At 45.3% G+C, this 25,232-nt stretch overlaps 2 protein-coding genes across 2 annotated transcripts; one reads left to right on the top strand and one right to left on the bottom strand.

Annotated features, from left to right (window-relative positions):
* The first annotated feature begins 1,024 nt into the window (after positions 1-1,024).
* Positions 1,025-2,540, top strand: LOC136482121 (purple acid phosphatase 22-like). Its single transcript, XM_066479366.1, has 3 exons — positions 1,025-2,057; positions 2,122-2,204; positions 2,299-2,540. The coding sequence occupies exons 1-3, from the start codon at positions 1,191-1,193 to the stop codon at positions 2,471-2,473; spliced, it is 1,125 nt and encodes a 374-aa protein (XP_066335463.1). The 5' UTR covers positions 1,025-1,190; the 3' UTR covers positions 2,474-2,540.
* Positions 2,541-18,236: 15,696 nt separating this feature from the next.
* Positions 18,237-22,594, bottom strand: LOC136483781 (protein NRT1/ PTR FAMILY 4.5-like). The gene is made up of 5 exons (XM_066480944.1): positions 22,237-22,594; positions 21,580-21,797; positions 19,696-20,139; positions 19,476-19,597; positions 18,237-19,375 (listed from the first exon to the last, which is right to left on the bottom strand). The coding sequence occupies exons 1-5, from the start codon at positions 22,325-22,327 to the stop codon at positions 18,517-18,519; spliced, it is 1,734 nt and encodes a 577-aa protein (XP_066337041.1). The 5' UTR covers positions 22,328-22,594; the 3' UTR covers positions 18,237-18,516.
* Positions 22,595-25,232: the final 2,638 nt, after the last annotated feature.

A 25,232-nucleotide genomic window follows, 5' to 3' on the forward strand; every position in this document is an offset into this window, starting at 1 on the left:
AAATTTAGAGGGTTATTTTGAATTATTTTTTATAATGACAGATGTGGATAATTTATATATAAATATAGGAATTATCTTTTGTAATGGCAAATGTGGGTAATTTACATGCAAAATTAGGGGTTACTTTATGTATTTTTCATAATGGTAGTGGTGGGTAATTTTTAATAAACTACAATAGATGCAATGGCTATTATCGGTTACGATGATTAGAGACTACCAAATCAAAGGCCATATGTTTCTGATTATTGTGAGAATTTCTTGGATTTATCTTTTTTTAGCATGTCTAGTGAGAATTAACGTGGTGCTTCTTTTGAGGCCTCTAATTAGTAATAGTAAGATAAGATTCTCCTATTCCCACAGACATGTTATATAGTGACTAACTTTGCTATGAAACTGTTTTTTTTTTGTCATTTGTTAGCCGCCTTTCCATGTTTAAGAATGACCTGCGGCAACAACGCCGATTTTATTTTTGTTTTCCTTGACGACTGGACTGACCATGCATATGGTTGAATGGACAAGTGTGGGAGCTAGGAAGATCAACAGAAATTAGTATTGTTTACTGCTGAACAAAAAATAGTCACTTTACACAAAATACAGCTTCGTTGTTTATGTCTGTGCCTGCCTTTCCATCATCCAAAGTTCCAAACCCATATACACGCTTCTGCCACTAAACTTTGACTTCCTAAGACGCGCATTCATCTGTCTCTTCTACTCATCTCGTGTCGCCTTGGTTACCACGCAACCGGCTCAAACCAGTCTCCTTACAATATTATTACAAGAACGAACAACGAAGGAGCCTGTCCCAAGTGCTGATTCCGTATCTTCCAAGTCATCAGTGTATTATAAGATGGTGGTCGCCCGGTCAATTACGAACCTCCGGCGCTCCTTCTACACGAGCAAGAACAACTTTGAGGCACTGCTTTTGCATTGCTCAGGACCTGAGTCCCAGATGATGCCGTCCGTCCATGACGATGAGTATGTCCGGCCGCCGCAACGGACGCTGGTGCTCACGGCGCACGACAAGCCGGCATCCCATCCTCAACAGGTGCCTGCAGCTTCGATTAACATGTTGCAGCCAGTGCATAGTAAGCTAGCTGTCCCGGCCCAACGATGCAGACCTGCAGTATAAGTTGTCGTCTTTTCTCGCTCCAACACAGCAGGTGCACATTTCGGCTGTGGGGGCGCACGGCATGCGAATTACTTGGGTCACCGACGACCGCAGCGCACCGTCCGTGGTGGAGTACGGAACATCTCCGGGCGAGTACACTGCTGCGTCCGAGACGGGCTACCAGACCTCGTACCAGTTCTTGTCATACACATCGGGCGCCATACACCACGTCACCATCGGCCCGCTAGAGCCCGGCACGACTTACTACTACAGGTGCAGCAGGGCCGGCGACGAGTTCAGCCTCCGAGCACCTCCGGCCACTCTGCCCATCGAGTTCGTCGTCATTGGCGACGTGGGGCAGACGGAGTGGACGGCATCGACGCTGTCCCAAATCGGCGCCGCCGCAGACCACGACCACGACATGGTGCTGCTTCCCGGAGACCTCTCGTACGCGGACAGCCAGCAGCCGCTGTGGGACTCGTGGGGGAGGCTGGTCCAGCCGCTGGCGAGCGCGCGGCCGTGGATGGTGACGGAGGGGAACCACGAGAAGGAGACGCTGCGCGAGCCCGACACCAACAGGCCGGCGCGGCGCTTCGTGGCGTACAACGCACGGTGGCGCATGCCGCACGAGGAGAGCGGCTCCAGCTCCAACCTCTACTACTCCTTCGACGCGTCCGGCGGCAAGGTGCACGTCGTCATGCTGGGCTCCTACGCCGAGCTCGAGGACAGGTCGATGGAGCAGCAGCAGGCGTGGCTGCGGAGGGACCTTGCGGCTGTGGACCGGCGCAGGACGCCGTGGCTGCTGGTGCTCATGCACGTGCCCTGGTACAACACTAACCGGGCGCACCAGGGCGAGGCCGAGAACATGCGCAGGGCCATGGAGAGCCTGCTCTATGAGGCGCGCGTGGATGTCGTCTTCGCCTCTCACACCCACGCCTATGAGCGCTTTGTAAGTACATTGCATTTTGCTAGTAGTATCAACTGTCGAGTTCATGTATTGTTGTTCGTCACAGGCGAGGATTTATGACAACAAGGCCAACAGCCAGGGCCCGATGTACATCACCATTGGTGACGCAGGCAACAACAAAGCTCATAAGTACCATTCAGACAACATGAGTTGCTCTCAAACTAAATGCATCTTAGTCGTGTTGATGAACGCTACTAACAATTAAATTCCTTGTGTTCTGAAGATTCATCAGTGACCATGAGTTGGCGCACCTGTCGCTGTTCCGGGAGGCAAGCTTTGGGCACGGGCGGCTGAGGATCATCGACAACAGGAGAGCAATATGGACGTGGCACCGTAACAACGATGAGGACGCCGCTGTCAGCGACGAGGTCTGGTTGGAGAGCTTGGCCAGCCCATAACGGGAACTTAACGGGCCATTTCAACAACAATGTGAAAAAACGACGAGAGTTGTGTTGATACTCAAATTTGTCTGAAGTGTTTAGTCACTCGGCTTGAATGATTGAGCGCATATTTTGATCAACATAGTTCGAGTGCATTGTAGGTTAATGTGACCGTTGAGCCTGTCGTTGACTTTCGTGCCACTGGCCCGAGTGTCCTTTGTCACGACTGATCTGAGCCGAAGATTAGAGAAGAGAGACTCTCGGTTAGATTGTCGGCCTCTCCTGGTTTCCCGATATATATAACTATCTATATCTGATAATAATGTTTCATAGAAGTACATGGCTACAAGATGGATAGATCACTACTACACAAATGATTTTGCGCGACACCTCCCTGGAGGCCACCGAGGCGGGCATCTATTTTTACCCGGCACGGTAAATGCCACGGTTTACCTAGGCGGGCATTTTTTATTTACCACGGTGGGCTTTTTTGCCCGCCACGGTAAATCGATTTACCGTGGCGGACGTCTTAAGATGTCCGCCACGAAAAATACCCTATTTTCCGTGGCGGACATCTTAAGACGTCCGCCACGGTAAATCGATTTACCGTGGCGGACGTCTTAAGATGCCCGCCGCGGAAAATGTATAGCCATCTCCAATATAAACAGAGGCCCTCGCATCATCGTCGCCGCCTCCCCCACTCTCTCTCTCTCTCAGCTCCCCGCCTCCCCCACTCTCTCTCTCTCAGCTCTCCGCCTCCCCCACTCTCCCTCTACCTCCCTCTACTCTCCCTCGATGCAGGCAGCGACGCGCGGCGCAGCTCTCCTCCATAGCGCCGCCCCCTACAGCGGCGCGCGCGGGACGACGGCGACGGCTGCGCCCTCCTCCTCCCCCACGGATCCTCCATGAACGACGACGGCGCGGGGCTAGGGTTTCAAATCCAGTGAGTTCATCTCCCTCTTCCTCTCCATCTCCCTCTTCCTCCCTCCATCTCCCTCACTCCTCCCTCTTCCTCACTCCAGATCCGGCGACGGCGACCTCTTCCTCCACGGATCCGGCGGCGGCGACCTCCTCCCCCACAGATCTGGCGGCTGCACCCTCCTCCTCCGTGGATCTGGCGGTGGAGCGACCGGATCCGGCGGTGGATCTCCACCACGGCCACGACGCTGGGACTTCCACCACGGCGGGCGAGGACACGTCGACGCGGCGGCCTCCCTCCACCACGGCGCGGCGGGATCCGCAAGGAGGCGTCGGCGTGGTCCCCTGCGAGCGACTGGCGAGGTGGTTGCGGCCGTGGGAAGCCCGGATCCGTCGCTGGTGGGCTCGCCAGTGGGCTCGAGAACGGGCTCACCGGCGGGCTCCTAATTTTTTTTGTTTTTTAAAAATGATTAACCGCAGCGGGCATCCTAACGTGCCCGCCGTGGTAAAAGTATATTTACCGTGGCGGGCACGTTACACCGCCCGCCGCGGTAAATCGATTAACCGCGGCGGGCAAGGCCGCCCGCCGCGGTTAAGCCACGATTTACCGTGGCCTCTAGGCCGCGGCGGACGGCTTTGCCCGCCACGGAAAACCAAAAATACCCGCCTCCAGTAAAGTTTGTGTAGTAGTGGATGGATCAATGGCTGTGATATTGTATTAATATTTGGTATGTATATATTCGAAAGGATGCTATGACCTCGCCTGAGTTAGGGCCTGTTTGGTAGGGCTCCGGCTCCTCTAAAAACAGCTCTGGCTCTGGATCTTGTGCTGGAGCAGATTCTCTTGTGGAGCTGGAGCTGTTTTGGGAAACCGTTTGGCTGAACAGCTCCTCATGTCTGTTATGAATGGCTAAGATAGGGACAATGTCCAAAATGCCCCTGGCTGAACAACACCCACGCGCCGCCAACCGGGGGTGGTCCCGGCCATACGCCGCCGCCCAGCCACGCGCCACCTCCTGGGGCCATGCCCGGCCAAGGGGCGCCGCCCCAGGCCGTGCCTGGCGGCCAACCGATGGGGCTGGTGCCCACGGCGTCGCCTGCAGCTCCCCGCGAGGAGGGCGCGGAAGCCTTCCGCCATCGCTCCTTTCGAGCCCACGACACCCATGGATCCATCTTCAGGGCCACCGGATCTATCGGTCTCCAGAACCCCCTCTCCATCTTGCCTCTCGGGCTGCCGTGCATCCATGGAGGGAGGACAGAGCTTCTTCTCTCCACACCATGCGGCTTCAGCCTGCGAATGAGCAGATAAGGTTGGTTGGGGAGACGATGGCAGATGTTGTAATTTATTGTGAACTTTAGGGGCAACGAGTTACCATGGCTGCTGGGTCTGACATAGAAGCGGTGGAAGCTCGATTTTTTTGCTCCAGTGGACCGCAACGACATGTGAGAGCGCATAAATCGGGAATCCTCCGCGGGAGCCGCTCGCTTAAGACCGTTTGGTTGGTGGAGCCATAAAACGACTTCAGAAGCCATGCGAGGAGCGGTACCAAACGGGCTCTTAACAAGAAGGATCCGAGTCCAGCTCCCATACGTGCTACTAGGAGATTAATTAAGAAAGGAGATTGGTTCTCAATACTTGGATACAGGCGACATGAAGATTGAGTGCAACATATGACTATTTTGACCGACGGGTGTTTAATTTGGCATGCATAGTAATTGCTAGCTAGTTTGATTGAAGACCATCAAAAGGGACGTACATGCAGATGTGAAGTATTTATTCACATTACTTTAATGAGTACGTGTTTGGAACCTGGCCGTGCCTGTACAGACGGGACTCGGGAGCTTGGTGCCAGGTATACGCAGCTGTACGTTGATCATGAAGCAAGAAAGGCAAATCTAAATTGGGAATTGGTTATGGTAATGCATAACACGTACATGCAAGCAGGAAAGGCAAGCTCGGTCATATAATACACATATACGCTGTCGTGTTCTGCTCGGAATCACAAATTAATACGGCTACTAGCGCAGGGAAACCTTATCTTGTTGTAATTCTAGAGATATTCATGTACTCATAGGAAAGAAAGACCAGCCGTCCTATAAATATAAAAGGTGGTGGCCGATTGACAACACACAATCAAATCTATTAATACATCTACTTTTTATTTTTTATCTTACTTTTCCAATCTACTATTTCTTCTAGTTCTATGTTGTTGACGATGTTCATTGCTTCAACGATGGCGAAGCCCTAGAGCGGTCATGCCAGCTAGGGCAGCCCATAGCCGCCGCACGCCTTGACAGGGCCCTCTCAGGCGTGTGGGGTTTCGGGTCCCAAGAGACCTCGCCGGCGTGTCTTACGTATCACGTTCCCGGCGAGGCTCCTTCAGCGACGTGTTCTACGTATCGCGCTCATTGCCAGGGCACACGGTGACGTGTTCGTGTGCGAACAAGTTGTTTGTTGGAAGTACCTCATTCGAATGTAATTTGAATATCCTCCAAGAATTTTGGTATTGTGCGGCAATAGATTTGTGTGGGCCTTATAGTGGGGAGAACCAGGGCAACCAACAATATTATGGGCTTTTGTCTCATAAAATCTCCTTGCTCCACGGACAAAAATTAAAATTTTGCCATCTAACTAATTCCCTTGTTTGATTTTTTGCCACCTACTTTGTCGGTTCAAAATTAGAAGATATTTTATCTTTCTTGAAAAATCAAAGAATCTCAAGGCTGACTACGATTATAGAAAAAACTATAAAAATTTATGACATCAAATAAGTATACTATGAAAGTATAATTAATGAAGAATCTAATGATACTTAGTTGGTATCATAAATGCTATTATTTTATTATATAAATTTGGTCAAACTTGATATGTTCTGATTCTTCAAAAAAAATAGAAAGACTTATAATTTGGGAAGGATGGAGTATTAAGTACAAAGTGGATATGTTTGACCACTGAACTTTTAAAAGTGAACAACGAACGTTGGTATCAACGGAGTTTTTCCTCAGTATTTATTTTTTATAAAACTAGCCTTCCACCTACAGCACATACATGTTTACGCTGTAACTAAAGTAAGATCTGATTTCTATATTATTCTATCAATGAGATATCATGATTATTTTAAAAGATTATATATTTATTTTAGAGAGTCCATATGTAGTGAATAAAAAAGCCAGGAAGGCACTGCTTTGGGAAGTCAGTTAGAGCCACCCCGCCACTGCCCCAGCGGCCTTCCTCGCTGCCGCCGCCGCGGCAGCCGTGTCTCCCCAACCCTCCAGGAGCTGCCTTCCCCTTCACCTCCCCACCCAACCGCGCCCCCTACCCCCCGCACCGCGGTTCTGCCTTTCGGTTCTCTGGTTGGCAGTTTGCCCCAAATCGTCCCCCGCCCGAGGGCGACGCTATGCCGCCTGGCGTGGCGAGCGGCCTCGCCGCCTGGTGCTGGTCTGCAACGCCATATGTCCTGACATTTTGCTGTCACCCGTGACTGTCGCGGTCATGACTAAGTTTCAGAGATCTCTGTAAGTTCCTCTGCTTCCCCTTCTTCCTCTTTCCGGCATGGTGCCCCTTGGGCTCTCGTTTTCCCCTGGGCTCGCCACCCAGGATCAGATTTGGCAGCTTCTTGGCCTGCCGGTGACCTCACCAGCGCTTGGTGCCTCTTCCTTCGCTCTTGTGGTTGCCTTTGGGCGCTATAAGTTCAGGATTTCTAAAGAAAATGTGGCGCTTATGCTTCAAGCTACTTTTGGTGGCTCTACTCCCCAATTTCGGGTCTCTTTTCTGAATGATTGACTTTTCAAGTTCTTCGTCTCTGCTAAGCTGGTCGGGTTTTTTTTCTCTGTCGTCTTCAATCCTTCTCCTGTGAGCTGTTCAAGCTCAGTGTCCATCTGTGGGGTTCTGGAGGACCAAACTGGCGTCGGGAGTACAGGCAATTCTTAACTGAGGAAGAATTATCATGGTCAGCGGCTCGTCGCCAAACTTCTCCCTCCTTTGTAGCCCGGACCATGCAATGTTCCTATGCTGAAGTGGCCAAATCACCGGCGCATCATGTGCCACTCACTGGTGCTAACTGCATCCCTGTTGGGACAAGGATCAAGTTTCAGTTTTCAAAAGGATTTCGTTCCCTAGAGTCTCAGTCTTTCAAAGATTGGAGCCCAATGTTCATGAGAAAATGCACAAGCTTTCTGAGAGTGAAATGGTTTCGGGGTTTATTCAGCGTTGTTCCAGGTGCCTATCCACTGGGCACCGGATAGAAGCTTGCCGGTGGCCAATTCTATGGTATGCGTGCCACGTCCCAGGCCATGTGGTTGCTTCGTGCTCTGAAGCCAGAATCAAGGCGCCTCGGGTGACAACCATCAAGAGGCATGGGGAACTTAACATCATCAAGGAGCATGGGAAAGCCAACACCAGTAATGAGAAAATGGCATTGGTCTCGGTGAGTGATGGGTTTGGGAAGCCGTCTGGATCGGGCCCATCGAAACCGCCTATCTTCAATTCTCTTGGGAAATGGTGGAAGGCCCAGTCACCTTCCCAGGCCGAAATCAATCTGGCCCCTTCAATCTCCGTCCCTTGGGTTCCCGTGTCGCTGACAATGGACCCTCCCACCTATAAAACGAGCCACCTTTGCCTAGAGCCGTCTTCCTGGTCCCTCGCCACCTCTTCGCATTCCTTGGTCCCTCGCCACCTCTTCGCATTCCCTCAAAGCCCCCAACAGTAATTAAGAAAACCCCGCCACTTCACCGTGGGGTAGAACCGTAGAAGGCAGGCTCCTCCTCTCTCCGGTTGCTGGCAAGACATCATGGCGTATCAGCGCTGCGATCCAAGGCCTTTTGTTCCTAGGAACATGCCTTGGGATGACGTGGTCAATCGACCGACAATGGTGAGGGTGGTGGCTTCAAGAAGGCCGCAGCGGCTGAACGACGACCTCGCCATTGTCACAATCAATCCTCTACCGGGTAATGTCCTTCATTTCCCAACTGTTAATGAGATCATCCGCGAGTTCCTAGAGGTCAGAAGAGTTGAGGTCATAGATGTTCAGCCATGTAGCTTGGGGTAGGCGTATGTCAAGTTTGGGCGTGTTCTTGATCAGGATAACTTTGTCACTCAGAGTCCTCATCAATATGGAGATATTTCTATGACCTTTGTCAAGCAGAATGAGGGTAGGAACTGGAAAAGGGTCTTGTTTAACACAGAGTGTTGGCTCATGCTATAGAACATTTCTATGACCTTTTGAACTTTGTAATTGTTCAAAATTTGATTAAGATTTAATAAATTGTAGATTGTTCAATATGTCCTAAAGAACATTGCACAAATCTTTTTGTAGCTCAAATGGTACTGGTACATCAACAACTCCAGACACTAATGACAGCACAAATCAACCAAAGATACGTACAGTGGAGTATAGTCAATCCAATGTAGTTGGTGATCCTAAAAATCGCAAACCAATTGAAGAATATCCACATGAAATTAGAGACCAAGTAAGAAGGGCATATGCTTTGAGAGGTCCAACCCAACCTCGTAATCTTACCTTTGCTTGTAAATGGGAAAGTGGTCAATGGAGATCATTTCAACAAACTTGGTTTGACGAGTTTGATTGGCTTGAGTATTGTGAGTCCAAGTAATGGAGACGGGGATCTCGATCTTCTGTCAGGTTCAAGATAAACAACGATTTGTTCGGAGAGCGACACACCGATCCGGCTTTAGATCACAAAGACCCAAACCCTGCAACCTTAGCACCACGTCTCCTCTGGTTATCAACAGTGTCATAATCCGGTTGACCTCGCCAAGAAGGCTAATCCTTGCTGCGAATTGAAGAACACAAGCAAGAACAAGATAAAAAGCAACTCAATTAAAGTGACAATTACAGATGAATGATTAAGCACTCGAAGTTGGGGTCTTACAAACCGATAATGGTGACTGTTCAATGACAGATTGATCTAAAACAAAACCCAAAATCTAATGTAGGTGGTGGCTACTGATTATATAGCCTAAGGGACGTCCAAGGATCCCTCTTCACGTCCTAAAGGTGTCCCAACACGTTACAAGGCCCAACGGCCCAAAAGAAGGTGTCGCAGCACTCTGACAGATTCTGGATGCTAACTTGTTTCGACGATTCCCGTTGATTCCGAAGAGCTTTTGATGTGAAACCACTTGGATTGGCTTCCTTATCAAATTATCTTTCCATCTATATGTGGATCATCGAAAACAGAGTTCGGATGCGTCCTCGGCGTCCGTTTTATTGCAGGCTGGTCCTGACGGCCGAGGCAGACTCGAACTCGGATTAGACTAGGCCTCTGGCTTGGCTTGGACGTCCTTGCTGGCCTCCTAAGGTGGTGGCCAAGGAGGAGGACGTCCAAGGCCATCTCTTAGGTGTTCTCCATCTTCTTGGGGCGTGCTCCAACTTGGGTCTGGGTCCAAAGGATGTCTAACAAGCCCATGACGATAGTGTAGCTCCCGCCAGAAATAGTGATAGAATATATTGGTGATTTGGAGACCTTGCCGATGTGATATTGAGATGGCACCAGATCTATTTGAAAGCTTATCAAACAAGCTTTCCATCAAGTGCTCATAGACCTCGATCGCACTCCGGATGGATGAGTTATGGCCTTCCCAATGAGGCACTGTCGGGCTGCCGACGAACCAAAGTTCAACTTTGATGAACTTCCATTATGAAACACATTTGAACCTATAATCAAATAGTGACATGTACATGTGGAACCAAGTGAATTATAACCAAAGCCACTATGCAAATGTAGGAACAAGCGCACCTTATAATCATTGTTCGTATCCGAAGGTGCCATGTCCTCATCATCCTCCCCTTCTTGACAACAAACCGTCCTCGGTTTGAGCTTAGCTGGTGGATAAGTTATTGGTAGTAGCCAACATTGCTCCCCTTCTTGAAATTTAACCTGTTGCCTCATTACAAAACTTGGGGATTTCGACATGACAACATTATCGCTATTGGTGCCCTCTAGTTGATCATATTTTTGCACAATGAAAGGAGATTTCATAGTTGAACAAATATAGACACGATGCACCATATACTCTCCTTTATAATTATATTTGCCAATAAAGTGATATGTACAAGTAGACAACCATGGCAATTCAACACATTTAAGTTTCTCTTCTAAACTACTAAGAGCATATAAAGTATCAAACTAAATATAACCCAAAGTATTTGAAGAATACAATAATTTCTTTTCTTTTTTTCGGTAGCAATGGGAAGCAAACGTTTATGTTCAGCATAAGTAATTGGTTCCAAAACATGGAAAACTGAAGTATCATCAACTAATTCATCTTTATCATAAGGAACATCAATCAAATTATCATGGGACAAAGATAAATCAAGAGAGGGTTCCACTAACAATTGCTCTATGACAGCATGGTTTGTGAAAAAAATTAGTACATTAAGACAATTTTCACCTTCCGTGAGTGTAGGACCATCGGCATTACCTGTGTTCTCAGCAGGAGTAATAGGTGCATTGTGAAGTGATGGTTCTGAATTTGCATATGAGGTTGTGAGCTCCTCATTTTCTTCCACGTCATCCTCTCGCTTATGTATATTATTCTGCAGAAGGTTAGTCATAGCAAGAGGAATAACAATAGACTCTTCCTCTAAATGGTGCACCTCAGCATACGAAGTCAAAACAGGAGGTGGATTAACAAAGGTTTCTCGCATAAGAAGTTTCATATCATTCCATGTTTGAGGTTTATCAGAAGAATCTAAAGACTCCCACCAAGATAAAGCAGAATGTCGTAAAACACTAGCTGCATTTTTTACCTTCCTCCTTGGACACATAAAGCGAGTGGCAAATATGTTATCGATGGCAATTTCCCACTCCATGTACTCATCAGCACCTATACCATCATAAGTCGGTGGATACGAACAACCTGTTATTGTTAGAAGACAGCAAAAGACAATACAAAAATATTATCCCTATCAAATGACTACATGGTTGCAGTGGTGTCACTTTTGACAGCAAGTGGAAGCATCTTACCAAGCTCTTACAAAGTTCTTACCAATGCAAGCAGTGGGCGATACAACCGGCGGCTGGTACGTGATACCTTTTAGGGTGTGACACCAAGATTGCAAGGGTCTTTTTCTGTACCGATCTGAAGTATATGTGGAGCTCATGAGGCACGCAAAAGAACAAATATATATATATGTGGCACACAAGTCAGTGACAGACAGCAATATTGAATAAATGTCTAGAGCACTTGTCCTAGTTGCTGGCCTATACGTGTTTCTATCACCAGTTGTGATAAACAAGAGAGGAAACAAGGATGAAAGAAAACAAGTATTAAAGGTAGCAACGGATATGAACAAGGCAAAATATACCACAAACAATAGAGCTATTGAGTGTTCCTTATGTGCTCCTTTTCAATATCTTCTATTCTCTTTTACTATTTGTTTCTTTTATTTTTTGTCCAATCTTTTTTTTCTTGCTTTTGCTCTTTTGATATTTTTTTCTCAGCAAGGAGCACACAAGAATAAACCACAAAAAAATTGAGCTCAATTGAATAAAAGATGTGGCCTATAGAAAATTAGGACTGTGCTAAAAAACATACCAAAACTTGTGGGCCCAGAAACTCAATTTTCCTAATCGAATTTCGCGAATCTAATTTTTACGAACCCAGCAACGCTGGGATGAAATAGATCTAAAATTTTCTGGCATTCTCTGTAGATATAAAATTTGTCCCGTTTCGAGGTAGGATACAAAAGTTATGACTGTTTTAAGGAAGCTGCTCGAATCAGAGATTTAGTGGACACAAGATGCAAACCGATGGTGATACGGAATAGCGACGGGTGGAGGTATCAACGCAAACTAGAAAAGAACACAATCTAAACCAGCAACAAGACTTTGACCTAGGACATAAACTCAATAAAACGGACTCTAAAACGGAATCATGCAAAGGCTATGGCGCGGATGGTTATAGGATAGGAAACAAATATGGCACTGGACTATGGAATGAATGTGAAACACTCAAACGAGAGAATAAATGTGAACCTGACGGTATACCTTAGCTCTGATACCACTTAATGGAGACGGGGATCTCGATCTTCCGTCAGGTTCAAGATAAACAACGATTTGTTCGGAGAGCGACACACCGATCCGGCATTAGATCACAAAGACCCAAACCCTGCAACCTTAGCACCACGTCTCCTCTGGTTATCAACCGTGTCACAATCTGGTTGACCTCGCCAAGAAGGCTAATCCCTGCTGTGAATCGAAGAACATAAGCAAGAACAAGATAAAAAGCAACTCAATTAAAGTGACAATTGCAAATGAATGATTAAGCACTCGAAGTTGGGGTCTTGCAAACCGATAACGGCGACTGTTCAATGACAGATTGATCTAAAACAAAACCCAAAACCTAATATAGGTGGTGGCTACTGATTATATAGCCTAAGGGACGTCCAAGGATCCCTCTTCACGTCCTAAAGGTGTCCCAACACATTACAAGGCCCAACGGCCCAAAAGAAGGTGTCGCAGCACCCTGACAGATTCTGGACGCTGACTTGTTTTGATGATTTCCATTGATTCCGAGGAGCTTTTGATGTGAAACCACTGGGATTGACTTCCTTATCAAATTATCTTTCCATCCATATGTGGATCATCGAAAACGGAGTTCGGATACGTCCTGGGCATCCGTTTTATTGCAGACTGATCCTGATGGCCGAGGCAGACTCGAACTCGAATTGGACTGGGCCTCTGGCTTGGCTTGGACGTCCTTGCTGGCCTCCTAAGGTGGTGGCCAAGGAGGAGGACGTCCAAGGCCATCTCTTAGGTGTTCTCCATCTTCTTGGGGCATGCTCCAACTTGGGCCTGGGTCCCAAGGATGTCTAACAAGCCCATGACAACAGTGTAGCTTCCGCCAAAAATAGTGACAGAATATATTGGTGATTTGGAGACCTTGCTGATGTGATATTGAGATGGAACCAGATCTATTTGAAAGCTTATCAAACAAGCTTTCCATCAAGTGCTCATTGACCTCGATCGCACTCCAGATGGATGAGTTATGGCCTTCCCAATGAGGCACTATCAGGCTGCCGACGAACCAAAAGTTCAACTTTGATGAACTTCCATTATGAAACATATTTGAACCTACAATCAAATAGTGACATGTACATGTGGAACCAAGTGAATTATAACCAAAGCCACTATGCAAATGTAGGAACGAGCACACCTTATAATCATTGTTCGTATCCAAAGGTGCCATGTCCTCATCATCCTCCCCTTCTTGACAACAAACCGTCCTCGGTTTAAGTTTAGCTGGTGGACAAGTTGTTGGTAGTAGCCAACATTGCTCCCCTTCTTGAAATTTAACCTGTTGCCTCATTACAAAACTTGGGGATTTCGACATGACAACATTATCGCTATTGGTGCCCTCTAGTTGATCATATTTTTGCACAATGAAAGGAGATTTCAGAGTTGAACAAATATAGACACGATGTACCATATACTCTTCTTTACAATTATATTTGCCAATAAAGTGATATGTATAAGTAGACAACCATGGCAATTCAACACATTTAAGTTTCTCTTCTAAACTACTAAGAGCATATAAAGTATCAAACTAAATATAACCCAAAGTATTTGAAGAATACAATAATTTCTTTTCTTTTTTTTTGGTAGCAATGGGAAGCAAACATTTATGTTCAGCATAAGTAATTGGTTCCAAAACATGGAAAACTGAAGCATCATTAACTAATTCATCTTTATCACAAGGAACATCAATCAAATTATCATGGGACAAAGATAAATCAAGAGAGGGTTCCACTAACAATTGCTCTATGACAGCATGGTTTGTGGAAAAAATTAGTACATTAAGACAATTTTCACCTTCCGTGAGTGTAGGACCATCGGCATTACCTGTGTTCTCAGCAGGAGTAATAGGTGCACTGTGAAGTGATGGTTCTGAATTTGCATACGAGGTTGTGAGCTCCTCATTTTCTTCCACGTCATCCTCTCGTTTATGTATATTATTCTGCAGAAGGTTAGTCATAGCAAGAGGAATAACAACAGACTCTTTCTCTAAATGGTGCACCTCAACATACGAAGTCAAAACAGGAGGTGGATTAACAAAGGTTTCTCGCATAAGAAGTTTCATATCATTCCAAGTTTGAGGTTTATCAGAAGAATCTAAAGACTCCCACCAAGATAAAGCAGAATGTCACAAAACACTAGCTGCATTTTTTACCTTCCTCCTTGGACACATAAAGCGAGTAGCAAATATGTTATTGATGACAATTTCCCACTCCATGTACTCATCAACACCTATACCATCATAAGTCGGTGGATACGAACAACCTATCATTGTTAGAAGATAGCAAAAGACAATACAAAAATATTATCCCTATCAAATGACTACGTGGTTGCAGTGGTGTCACTTTTGACAGCAAGTGGAAGCGTCTTACCAAGCTCTTACAAAGTTCTTACCAATGCAAGCAGTGGGCGGTACAACTGACGGCTGGTACGTGATACCTGTGAGGGTGTGACACCAAGATTGCAAGGGTCTTTTTCTGTACCGATCTGAAGTATATGTGGAGCTTGGGAGGCACGCAAAAGAACAAATATGTATATATGGCACACAAGTCAGTGACAGACAGCAATATTGAATAAATGTCCAGAGCACTTGTCCTAGTTGCTAGCCTATACGTGTTTCTATCACCAGTTGTGATAAACAAGAGAGAAAACAAGGATGAAAGAAAACAAGTATTAAAGGTAGCAATGGATATGAACAAGGCAAAATATACCACAAACAATAGAGCTATTGAGTGTTCCTTATGTGCTCCTTTTCAATATCTTCTATTCTCTTTTACTATTTTTTCTTTTATTTTTTGTCCAATCTTTTTTTTCTTGCCTTTGCTCTTTTGATATTTTTTTCTCAGCAAGGAGCACACAAGAATAAACCACAAAAAATTGAGCTCAATTGAATAAAAGATGTGGCCTATAGAAAATTAGGACTTTGCTAAAAAGCATACCAAAACTTGTGGGCCCAGAAACTCAATTTTCCTAATCTAATTTCGCAGATCTAATTTTTATGAACCCAGCAAAGCTGGGATGAAATAGATCTAAAATTTTCTGGCGTTCTCCGTAGATATAAAATTTGTCCCGTTTTGAGGTCGGATGCAAAAGTTATGACTGTTTTAAGGAAGCTGCTCGAATCAGGGATTTAGTGGACACAAGATGCAAACCGATGGTGATACGGAATAGCGGCGGGTGGAGGTATCAACACAAACTAGAAAAGAACACAATCTAAACCAGCAACAAGACTTTGACCTAGGACATAAACTCAATAAAGCGGACTCTAAAACGGAATCATGCAAAGGCTATGGCGCGGATGGTTATAGGATAGAAAACAAATATGGCACTGGACTATGGAACGAATGTGAAACACTCAAACGAGGGAATAAATGTGAACCTGACGGTATACCTTAGCTCTGATACCACTTAATAGAGACGGGGATCCCGATCTTCCGTCAGGTTCAAGATAAACAACGATTTGTTTGGAGAGCGACACACCGATCTGGCTTCAGATCACAAAGACCCAAACCCTGCAACCTTAGCACCACGTCTCCTCTGGTTATCAACCGTGTCACAATCTGGTTGACCTCGCCAAGAAGGCTAATCCCTGCTGCGAATCGAAGAACACAAGCAAGAACAAGATAAAAAGCAACTCAATTAAAGTGACAATTGCAGATAAATGATTAAGCACTCGAAGTTGGGGTCTTGCAAACCGATAACGGCGACTGTTCAATGACAGATTGATCTAAAACAAAACCCAAAACCTAATGTAAGTGGTGGCTATTGATTATATAGCCTAAGGGACGTCCAAGGATCCCTCTTCACGTCCTAAAGGTGTCCCAACACATTACAAGGCCCAACGGCCCAAAAGAAGGTGTCGCAGCACCCTGACAGATTCTAGACGCTGACTTGTTTCGACGATTCCCGTTGATTCCGAGGAGGTTTTGATGTGAAACCACTTGGATTGGCTTCCTTATCAAATTATCTTTCCATCCATATGTGGATCATCGAAAACCGAGTTCGGATGCGTCCTGGGCATCTGTTTTATTGTAGACTGATCCCGACGGCCGAGGCAGACTCGAACTCGGATTGGACTGGGCCTCTAGCTTGGCTTGGACGTCCTTGCTGGCCTCCTAAGGTGGTGGCCAAGGAGGAGGACGTCTAAGGCCATCTCTTAGGTGTTCTCCATCTTCTTGGGGCGTGCTGCAACTTGGGCCTAGGTCCCAAGGATGTCTAACAAGCCCATGACGACAGTGTAGCTCCCGCCAGAAATAGCGACAGAATATATTGGTGATTTAGAGACCTTTCCGATGTGATATTGAGATGGAACCAGATCTATTTGAAAGCTTATCAAACAAGCTTTCCATCAAGTGCTCATTGACCTCGATCGCACTCCGGATGGATGAGTTATGGCCTTCCCAATGAGGCACTGTCGGGCTGCCGACGAACCAAAAGTTCAACTTTGATGAACTTCCATTATGAAACACATTTGAACCTACAATCAAATAGTGACATGTACATGTGGAACCAAGTGAATTATAACCAAAGCCACTATGCAAATGTAGGAACGAGCGCACCTTATAATCATTGTTCGTATCCGAAGGTGCCATGTCCTCATCACCAAGGATGAAGCTTATTGCTTATATTATTATCTTTTCTTGATCTGGGAAAGCCTAAAAAATTTAGTAGTTCTGTCTTTGCAATGAAAGGTTATGATAATTGGAAAAAATCTAAGGACTTTTAATCGCCACTCTACTTGCAAGACTCACAATGATGCTAGGCTAAACTGTGATGACTTTATGAACCAAAGAACAAACATGCATTTCTACCATGTTGAGGTTTTCCTTGCTGCCATAGATGCCATTTTGTCAGTGATGAATCATCGATTTGGTGAAGTTAGTTTAGAATTATTAGTATGCATGGCTTGTCTTAACCCAAGGAACTCCTTCTCTAATTTTGATGTAGATAAGCTTGTGAGACTTGCTTAAATTTATGATGTGGAATTTGATGTTGGTGATCTTCTTTTCCCAAATCAGCTGAGAGCCTTTGTCAGTTGTGCTAGAAGAACACAAGATTTTCTTGGATGTACGGAGCTTGGAAATGTTGCTGAAATTATAGTCAAGACTCAAATGAACACATCTTATCGATTGGTGTATCGGCTCATTGAATTAACATTAACTCTTCCGGTGGTAACAACTTCAGTTGAGTGGATATTTTTTGTTATGTCTATTGTAAAGACAGATTTGTGTAACAAAATGGGTGATGAATGGCTCAATCACTTAATGATATGCTACACTGAGAAGGAGATATTTAGAAGCATCAAGAATGACAAAATCATAAAACAATTTGAAGACATGAAAACCCGCCGTATATTAGTGCCTCGGAACAATTTAGTAGTATGATATATGTTCCCTTCTACCTTCAAAACTTTGAAGTTAAATACTTGAAATTTGTGTCACTAATTTATTCTTTTCTTGTATATAGATTGCTTCTAATGATTCATGAAGAATATGGCAGTGTGAATGCGTCGTCATCGATTGAACTTCTGTTGGTTAGTTATAAAAATTTTATCTTTTACTTCTTCTTCTTATGCGTTTTATGATGCACTTTCAATTGTTTATCTATGTTGTCATTTAAAAGGTTTAAAACTGCTATCTATTACCTTTGTATGAGATTTAATTGAGTTAGGTTGGTCTAGCTCTCTTTGGCTAGCCCCCCTCCTTAATATTTTTTCTGGATCCGCCACTGGTTGTAACATTTAATTAATACATGGGATGGTATGACATGGAATTAAGAAAACCAGAGAAAAGAAATAAACTTAATGGGGGTAAACAGTTAAATATGGTTTTCTCAACATTACATGCATGCGTTTTCCAACTCAAACTGCCAACAAGAGTGCTCAACATCACAAATATATATTACAACAAGACCTACTAGTTGAAGTCATATTTTTTCAATAATGTGTTAATACCATCACTTATTTGTGACCAACAAAGGGAGTATGAAACCAACCAGAAATATATTTCTCAGCTGATTTGCTTGAGTGCATGCTAATCCATGAATTGTCCACGTCACCATTCACAATACCTCCTTTGAAACACTTGCAGGTGATCAGATCACATTTATGGCACCGCACCATCTGATGGAGCGTTATTATCTCCGTCAACCACAACCCTTTGGTCATTCCTGTAAACATAGCTCCAAGCGAAAAAGGTGTACACTAATAGTGATACCACCTCAAGAACTGCTAGCAACCAATAGAATCGATCAAGTTTCCCCTTGTTCAAGTTTGTGCCATCAAGCCAGCCTCCTGTACCATCATTGTGTCTTGAAAATCGGTTTGCCAATTGGATCAACAGGCTCCCCAGCCAAGCAGACACCCCAAGGATGCAGTAGAAGATGGAGCTCCCAATGGACTTCATCCCCATGGACGCCTCACTGTAGAAAAACTCAAGAAGCCCTACAAAGGAGGTGACATCCACAACACCTAGGAGGAAGTACTGTATGGTCAGCCAGAAAACAGACACTGGAATTCCAGTTGTAGCATCCACAAGGCCACTGTCTTCTGCCACCTTTTTCCTCTTGGCCTCCACTAGGGCTGCAATGCTGGTGGCCATTACGGTTGAAAGGAACCCGATGCCGATGCGCTGGAGGTGCGTGACACCGCCCACGTACCCGGTTATTCGTCTTAGGAACTGGACAATGAACCGGTCGTAAACGATGAGGATAACCATCTGGAAAACCGTAGGGATGACGAACAGCGTTGCGGGTGAGATGTGAACTGCGCCAAGCCTGGTGTCCATTGTGTTGCCCTGCTGAACCGTGAAATTGAGGATGAGCGGCACCGGAATGTACCCGAGCACAGCACTGAGGAAGATGGGCACCATGCGGAGGATGATCTTGGTCTCCTCCACCTGGGTTATGCTGCAGAGAGTCCAGGCTCCAGTCTTTCCGGTGTCTACTGCTGCTTTGTCAAGGCAGCTGAAAAAAAAAAAGAAACATAAAAGACCGGACATTTTTTGTTGCATTTCACCACAATGTTTGGAGGAATAATTGGAATGTTCTCCAGCTAGCTACTTACTGAAATCCATCAGTTCTATGCAGCATTTCCAGGGCACCTGCGTCGTCTTGCCCTGTTTGTTTTAGCTCACTGGGGTTGGCTGGTAATGCAACTTTTCTTTTCTTGAATGCTGCTACAAGAACCTAACGAGAGTGTGGAAAGTGTATTAGCAGTACCGTGCAAATAAACAAAACATTATCCATGAAGTTAACATATATATTGTTTGATCAATACTACATACTTGCAATATTCTTGTGATGGGGCTACCAGTTGGCAGCTGGTTCCTGTAGAACGGGAGGCCTGCAATCCATATCAGCATCCCCAGGATCACAAACAAGGCACAGACGACAAAGCCGAGGTCCCAGCCTTTACTGTTCTCCACCCACACGATGAAGACGAGCCCCACGAAGCCACCCGTCGAGATGGCGAAGGTGTACCAGTTGAAGAAGCTCGACTCCTGCCTCTGCTCTACGGGATCGGACGTGTCGAACTGCTCCCCGCCCAGAGCCGGGAGGCACGCCCGAGCCGCGCCATCGCCGATGGGGATCAGGTAGAGGCCCAGCAGGAGCAGGCTCAGGTTTGAGCCGTGCACGGACTCGCAGGTGGTGGTTGCCTGCTGTCCGGCGACGCACGGTGGCGGGTGCAGAGATGGGACATGCGCTTGGACCGCCAGAAGGATATAGCCCTGCACATCACCGTGCTTAGTTATATTAGTCCTACATCTCTTTTTTTTTTCGTTTCTAATAATTAGATGGTTAAAATCATTTCTGGTTAAATTGGTTCTTTGATCAGCAGTAATGTCTGCTGTCTTACTTTGATGATTTGATATTTTTATATGTTCTGGAGATTAATAGGTGAAATTGCACATCTAAACAGTTTGTACACTACTAAGGATAAAATTCAAGAAATTTTAAGGGTGCGAAACTAGACATATTGGAGAATGTGTAGAACTAAACAATATAGATCCAGAAGAACGGAGAAGTTAAATGCCTAGAAAACAATATAGTTCCAGAAGAACGTAAGTATGAACCAATACCAAAGGGGACAGGTAGAAACAGATCGAAAATTGCCATAATTCCGGCAAAAGCTTTTGAAACATTGTGAAATTTTAGCTAAAATTTGAAAAACCTAAACAAATGTTAATTATCTGAATAAAAAATTTAAGTAGGGCAAAAAATCGTAACCCTGCCTAGGACTCACCCACATTTCAGTGACTCGTTTGCCGAGTGCCCACAAATAGAGTACCAATCATTATTGGTAACCCTACTTACCCAACCAAATACTAAAGTCACCGGAGTGACAGATCACCAACTACTCATACGTGACACCTAAATAAAGTCAGCAGAGTGACGACAGACCACCACCGAAGAATATAGTAGAAGACCAGCTCCATCAACATCCAGTGCTTCTTGACTTTTTGGTCACGGAGAGTAATTCCAAAGCTCTAACCCAAAAGGCAGCATAACACTAATTCTAGTCCATCAATCTACTCAAATGATATGAGTGGCACCGATCAACTCACCAATGAAGCTGTTGAAAGTTTGTACTAGTTTCAAACCAGAAGGCAATAGATGATACACTTGTACACTAAGCGTTGAGAGAAGTTTTCTACATATCTTCGTTCTAGTCACTGCTGCATCCTCACCAATGCAATGCATCACAAAAAACTTAATAATCTTCTGTTATGCGTTCAACAAAGATATATATGTGCTGGTTCATTACTATACACCATGTCAGACCAACATTATGTCAGTTCATATTAAAGCAAAAGCATCATCTTATCCCAATAGTTTGGTTTTGTACCACTTCGCAGAGCGCTGCGAGCCTGGGACATGTGCATGATGAGCATGTTTATGGATCGGATCGGATCTGAGTGCATTTGTTCAATCTGACAATTATTACACTTTAGTTACTGACCATGAAACAAAGATGAAAATGACAAGACTTGTGTCTCCACTACACAACTAGCTAGCAGTTGACATGATCACACGACAAGCAAACTGTTGAGCATGTGTAGAACAGGAATATTATCTTTTTTCCTGAAACAAGTAATACCTTAGAAGGAACAATTAAAAATATAGAGGCACCTTGTCTGAAAAAAATGGAGTAACAACTTATACAATACCAGTATTTCGATTGGGCCAAAGATGAGGACAGTGTAGAAGCGCTTGACGTAGGAGTCAGCAAGGAAGGCTGCTGGGATGGAGAACATGTGCAGCGCGGCAAAGAAGTTGCTCGCCATCGTAGAGGCCCTCGCCACATCCATGTGCATCTCCTCGCGCAGGTAGCTTACAAGATTCAGTATGTTGGCAATGTTGGCTGCGTTGCTGAGCAGCACCAGCGCTGCAAGGAAGATCGAGGTGCACGAACAGGTAAAAACGGTGAGCAGGACGGAAGCAGCCTTGTGCATGTGGAACGGAACGTTTGATAGAGAAACCGATTGCTAAGATCAACCATGGCGATGTCAATGTCCAGTGAAACAAAATAGGTCACGTCTGTCTGAATTATTGGAGAGAACAAAAAAAGCAGGAGTAGGTAAGATGACTAGATGAGCAACCTAGCTAAAGAAGACATTATAATAAGCTATCTAAACCAGATGTGTGTTGTGTGCAACTGTGCATATATACTTTTAGATTATGAGAAAGCAGATCTGAAACACTTTGAAAAGGGAACTTTATATCATCGACGATTACTGGATTCAACAGTTGAGCAAGGGTCTGAGAGCACTCAAAAGAAACAGGCCCCATGAACTATGGATGCTATGCTAGTACTACTGGCCTACCATGAATGAAGATTGAAGCTCTCACTCCTCCGTGCTTCTTGGTGTTCACCGGCCGTCCTCTCCAGTCCACAAGGCCTGATGAACCGCCCATTCCTCTCTCTCTCTCTCTCTCTCTCTCTCTCTCTCTCTCTCTCTCTCTCTCTCTCTCTCTCTCTCTCTCTCTCTCTCTCTCTCTCTCTCTCTCTCTCTCTCTCTCTCTCTCTCTGCGCGCGCGTGTGTGTGTGAAAATCTTCCAGATTATGCTCTGCAATCTAAGCTTGTTTGTTGGCTCATGCCTGGTGCTATGTGTAGCGGCTCTTCTCTCGGCAGATCGATGAAGAAAACAGGTCTGAAAGAAGGCTTAACAAAAGGAAGCAGTGTCCACTGTCCAGTGAGGAACAAACCACCTGTCAAAGGATGTCCAACAGTCCAAGGACAGTGAAACGACACCAACAAAGACAATGATCGTGTCTTAATGAATACTTAATTTGTGCTTGTTGAACAATACTCATAGATCTCCTTCCTACAAAACTGTGGATTACGTCACATTTGTTGACTGGGCTCCTGAAATTCTCTTTTGTAGACTCAGCCACTAGGGAAAAAATATATAAATGTCACCACAACCGGCCCCAACCTACGAATTATGAGCTTTCTTAAAGTCACTACGGAAAACAGAGACTTTGCCAAGTGCAAAATTCTTTACCGAATGTCAAAAAAAAATAGACTCGGCAAAGGACTTCTTTGCCGAGTGCCACACTCTCGGCAAAAGCGTAGCACTCGGCATAGGTTGACCCGCGTAACGGTGTTCGGCCACGTTCTTCTTTGCCGAGTGCCTGTTGTTAGGCACTCGGCAAAGATTTAATTTTTTTAAATTTCTTTGCTGAGTGTTCCAGATCTGGCACTCGGCAAATTTTTTTTGAAAATACTTTGCCGAGTGCCCCTGGCGCGGCACTCGGCAAAGATTTTTTTTTTAAATGTCTTTGTCGAGTGCTGCCCTGTGAAGGCACTCGGCAAAGAGGAAATTTTTTAAAAAAATTTAGAACCCTCTTTGCCGAGTGTCTTATTCGTGGCACTCGGCAAAGACCCCCTTTGCCGAGTGCCATGCCCCAGCACTCGGCAAAGTTTTTTTTTGTTGTTGTTTGCCTCCAAATTTTTTGTGCAGCCCTTTTAAAGCGCCAGGAACTCCTAGTTAGAATTTGGGGATTTTTTGTGGCTTTTTGATATATTTAGTTACTTTATTTCTTTTACTTGAATTTTTTTGAAAAATATAATTTTGAACCGCACGTGGTACGAATAATGGAATTTAATGATTCAAAAAATGATAATCATGTTACTGAGTGTAGTGTGAGGCCGTATCCAGGAATGAACCCAAAATTTCGGACATCTTGTTCACGAAACATGACCGCGAACTTGCGTGCGAAGTGTTGTTAGATTCTATAAAAAGCAAACGAAGTCCGAAAATCATGAAACTTATTGAGATGTCGTGATATCATATGTGGAGGCTATGATAAAAATTTCAGAAGATTCCGTGCACATTTTCACGTACGATGCTTACAAACGAGGACATCTCTACATGTGATATCATATCACATGTAGAGATGTCCTGGTTTGTAAGCATCGTACGCGACAACGCGCACCGCCCCCACGCCGCCACCGCTCGCGCGCCCGCGCTGCCCGCGCCCTGCCCCCGGGCTCGCCCTGCCCCCTGCTGTGCCCGTGCCTGACCCCGTTCCTAACTCCGACGACCCCGACTCTGACCCCGACGCCGCCCGCCCCTACCCCCGGCGCCCGTCAGGTATGCCTTCTCTCTTGTTGTTGTCGTGGTAGTGATAGTTGTAGTAGTATTAGTTGTACTAGTAGTGCTAGTGGTAGTAGTAGTAGTAGAAGTAGTGGTAGTAGTAGTACAACTAGTGGTAGTAGTAGTAGAATTAGTGGTAGTAGTAGTAGAAGTAGTGGTAGTAGTAGTAGTAGTTGTTGTAGCAATAGTGGTGGTAGTAGTAGTAGAACTAGTGGTAGTAGTAGTAGCAATAGTGGAAGTAGTAGTAGAAGTAGTGGTACTACTTGGATATATTCTTCTGCATGGATTGATATCCAAATTACATGGCTTCTCTTGAGACATGTGCTTGTCGGCCATCGTGTTGGAGTTTTTTTGCAGGTTTCGGAAACCTCACCGTGCAGGGGAGGTTCTGCTAATTTTTTTTAAATGATAGTATTTTGTTCTATTTTTATAGAGAAGAGCCCGTTGGAGCCGAGTCGGAGTTCCCATCGCCGTGCCGGTCTACCTGCACCACGCCGCCTCACCACTGCATCGAGCCGCCATGGCCCCGCTAGCCTGACTCCGCTGCCACCCTAGGTATAACCCCTCTTTCCATATCATGGTCGTAGATCGCGTAACCCAGTTAGACGTCTCCCGTTCGAAAGAGATACGGTTGGAGGTATGTAGATCTTTACATATCTATGACCATATCTGTTTCGGATTGTCCACGTTTTTTGGACAGCCCACAGATGCGTAGATGGGTTAGTTTCCATGGTCTGCTCCGGTCCAAGACAGAGTTTCAGCATCACCTCCCTGTTGTTCTCTGGATACGCACTCTTCTTTGGTAGAACATGTATCTGGAGAACAACAGGGAGGTGCTACTAAAATTCTATCTCGGATAGGAGTAGAGCATAGAAACTAACCTCATCTATGCATCCACGGGTGGGATTAGGACATATCGTCACCTATTAGATAGTAGAAACACTATGTAGATGCAATTGATGGTTACATTACTCGCTGATACATATGTTAGAGGATGGATGACCGTCAGTGGATGTACACGGGCTAGAGAAGTCAGAGTGATTACACCACGGAATGGATGAACAAGACCGATGCTTTCTTGAACAGTGCATTTGGCAAGGCTGCTAAAGGACATTGCCTAGTTTTGTGTCCCTACAGCAAATGTGGAAATAGGAGGAGGGTAAACAAGATGGAAATGGGTAAACATCTTATGAAGAATGGATTTACGCCGGACTACACC

Source organism: Miscanthus floridulus, chromosome 9 (genome assembly GCF_019320115.1).
Source record: "Miscanthus floridulus cultivar M001 chromosome 9, ASM1932011v1, whole genome shotgun sequence".
Taxonomy (NCBI): Eukaryota; Viridiplantae; Streptophyta; class Magnoliopsida; order Poales; family Poaceae; genus Miscanthus; species Miscanthus floridulus.

Coding starts and splice junctions, on each gene's coding strand:
- LOC136482121 (XM_066479366.1), top strand. CDS start 1,191: ATGCGAATTACTTGGGTCACCGACGACCGCAGCGCACCGTCCGTGGTG. Junction 2,058..2,121: donor CCCACGCCTATGAGCGCTTT/GTAAGTACATTG, acceptor TGTTCGTCACAG/GCGAGGATTTATGACAACAA. Junction 2,205..2,298: donor GGCAACAACAAAGCTCATAA/GTACCATTCAGA, acceptor TGTGTTCTGAAG/ATTCATCAGTGACCATGAGT.
- LOC136483781 (XM_066480944.1), bottom strand. CDS start 22,327: ATGGGCGGTTCATCAGGCCTTGTGGACTGGAGAGGACGGCCGGTGAAC. Junction 21,798..22,236: donor AGCTTCAATCTTCATTCATG/GTAGGCCAGTAG, acceptor TCTTCCTTGCAG/CGCTGGTGCTGCTCAGCAAC. Junction 20,140..21,579: donor TTGGCCCAATCGAAATACTG/GTATTGTATAAG, acceptor GGTGATGTGCAG/GGCTATATCCTTCTGGCGGT.